General features: G+C 45.1%; 1 protein-coding gene across 1 annotated transcript; it reads right to left on the bottom strand.

The window, feature by feature from the left end:
* Positions 1 to 568: 568 nt before the first annotated feature.
* Positions 569 to 1,639, bottom strand: LOC143594603 (uncharacterized). The gene has a single exon (XM_077073868.1). It carries the CDS (start codon positions 1,637 to 1,639, stop codon positions 569 to 571), a length of 1,071 nt encoding a protein of 356 aa, XP_076929983.1.

Raw genomic sequence — 1,639 nt, 5'->3', positions numbered from 1 at the left:
TTAGGCTGAACGACGTTTCCGCGTTGCTTGTGTTTTTGTGTGTTCTTATGGCCCATAGTGCGTGAGGTAGCTGATCGACCCATCCGGATTTGTGGTTTGCTAATCTTTTCTTGATTCTGCCAACGATTGTTCTGTTGGCGTGTTCTACTTCGCCATTCCCTTGTGGATGAGCAACAGAAGTGAATGTCTGCATGACAGTGAGCTCTTTCAACCATTTTTGGATATGTTGGTCAGCGAATTATGTTCCGTTGTCATTGACTAAGCTCATGGGTAATCCAAACCAACAAATTATAAACTCCCAGATAAACTTCTTGATGCTCGTTGCATTGATTGTTGCCACCGGCTTTGCTTCGACCCACTTTGTGAAGTAATCGATCGCTACGATCAAAAATTTCATGCGGCCTGGCGCCTCTGGAAATGGTCTAGTTATATCAATTGCCCATTTCTGAAATGGCCAAAAAGTTGTTACCGGTATCATGGAGTTTTTCGGACGCAGGGTGTTTGGTGCATGGCGTTGACAAGCACTGCATTTTCTCAATTCTTTCCCGGCGTCAACATGCATGCCTGGCTAATAATATCCCGTGTTCATGATTTTTGCCACCACCATTCTCGGACCTGCGTGTATGCCACATATTCCTTCATGGATTTCTCTGAGCAGATAATTTGCGTCTTGCGGGTCTACGCATCTGAGAAGTGGACCCAAGTATGATCGTCTATACAGGATATCTCCTTGGATTGTGTAATTCAACGCTTTATGGCGGATCTTCCACGCATCTGCTTTCTTTTCTGGCAAGATACCTCTCATGAGGTAGTTGATGATTGGTGTCATCCAACTGTTTTCTGTTTCTGAGCAGACGAGAATTTCTCTGTTCATTATTGAAGGTGTTGCCAGGACTTCGCTGCGGACATCTTTTGCAAGGTGTTCAAATCCAACGGATGCGAGTTTGCTTAGGGCGTCAGCTTGTTTGTTCTCGCTTCTATTAATGTGTTTCACCTTACATGTGGCGAAAGTTGCCATTAGCGCCTTAGCCTGCGCCAGGTATGATGCCATCTTGTTGTCCTTCGCGTCATATGATCCTTCAATTTGGTTTGCCACTAACATGGAATCCACATGTGCTTCCAAGTGGCGGGCCCCTAGTTTTTTAGCGATTCTCAACCCTGCCAACAATGCTTCGTACTCCGCCTCATTGTTTGTGCTTTTGAATTCTAGGCGTAATGCATACGTAAAATGTTTCCCTTCTGGGTTGGTTATTTTTAGGCCTGCTCCCGCGCCTTCGTCGTTGGAGGCTCCATCTGTGAACATCTTCCAGACTTTGTCTTGCTTTTGATCCACGAGGGCTTCGATTTCTTTTTTACATTCTTCTTCTTTTTCTTGAGGGATTTCTGCGATGAAATCAGCCAAAAGCTGGCCTCTTATTGCTGGCCTTGGTTTGAACTCAATGGCATATTCTCCCAATTCTATCGCCCATTTAGCGAGCCTCCCAGACAATCCTGGCTTGCTCAGTACATTTTGCAATCGAAAGTTGGTGAGAACATGTATTGGTTGGCCTTGGAAGTATCTTCTTAAACGTCGCGCTGTCTGGACCAAGGATAAGACTAACTTTTCCAAGGTGGAGTATCTTGTTTCTGCATCTGCCAT

The sequence above is a fragment of the Bidens hawaiensis genome, unplaced genomic scaffold (genome assembly GCF_021521415.1).
Source record: "Bidens hawaiensis isolate Kalapana, Puna unplaced genomic scaffold, B.hawaiensis_p1.1 tig00044003_1, whole genome shotgun sequence".
NCBI lineage: Eukaryota > Viridiplantae > Streptophyta > Magnoliopsida > Asterales > Asteraceae > Bidens > Bidens hawaiensis.
The sequence above is the reverse complement of the archived record's forward strand: the minus strand, read 5'-3'. Positions and strand labels throughout refer to the sequence as shown.

Coding starts and splice junctions, on each gene's coding strand:
- LOC143594603 (XM_077073868.1), bottom strand. CDS start 1,639: ATGGCAGATGCAGAAACAAGATACTCCACCTTGGAAAAGTTAGTCTTA.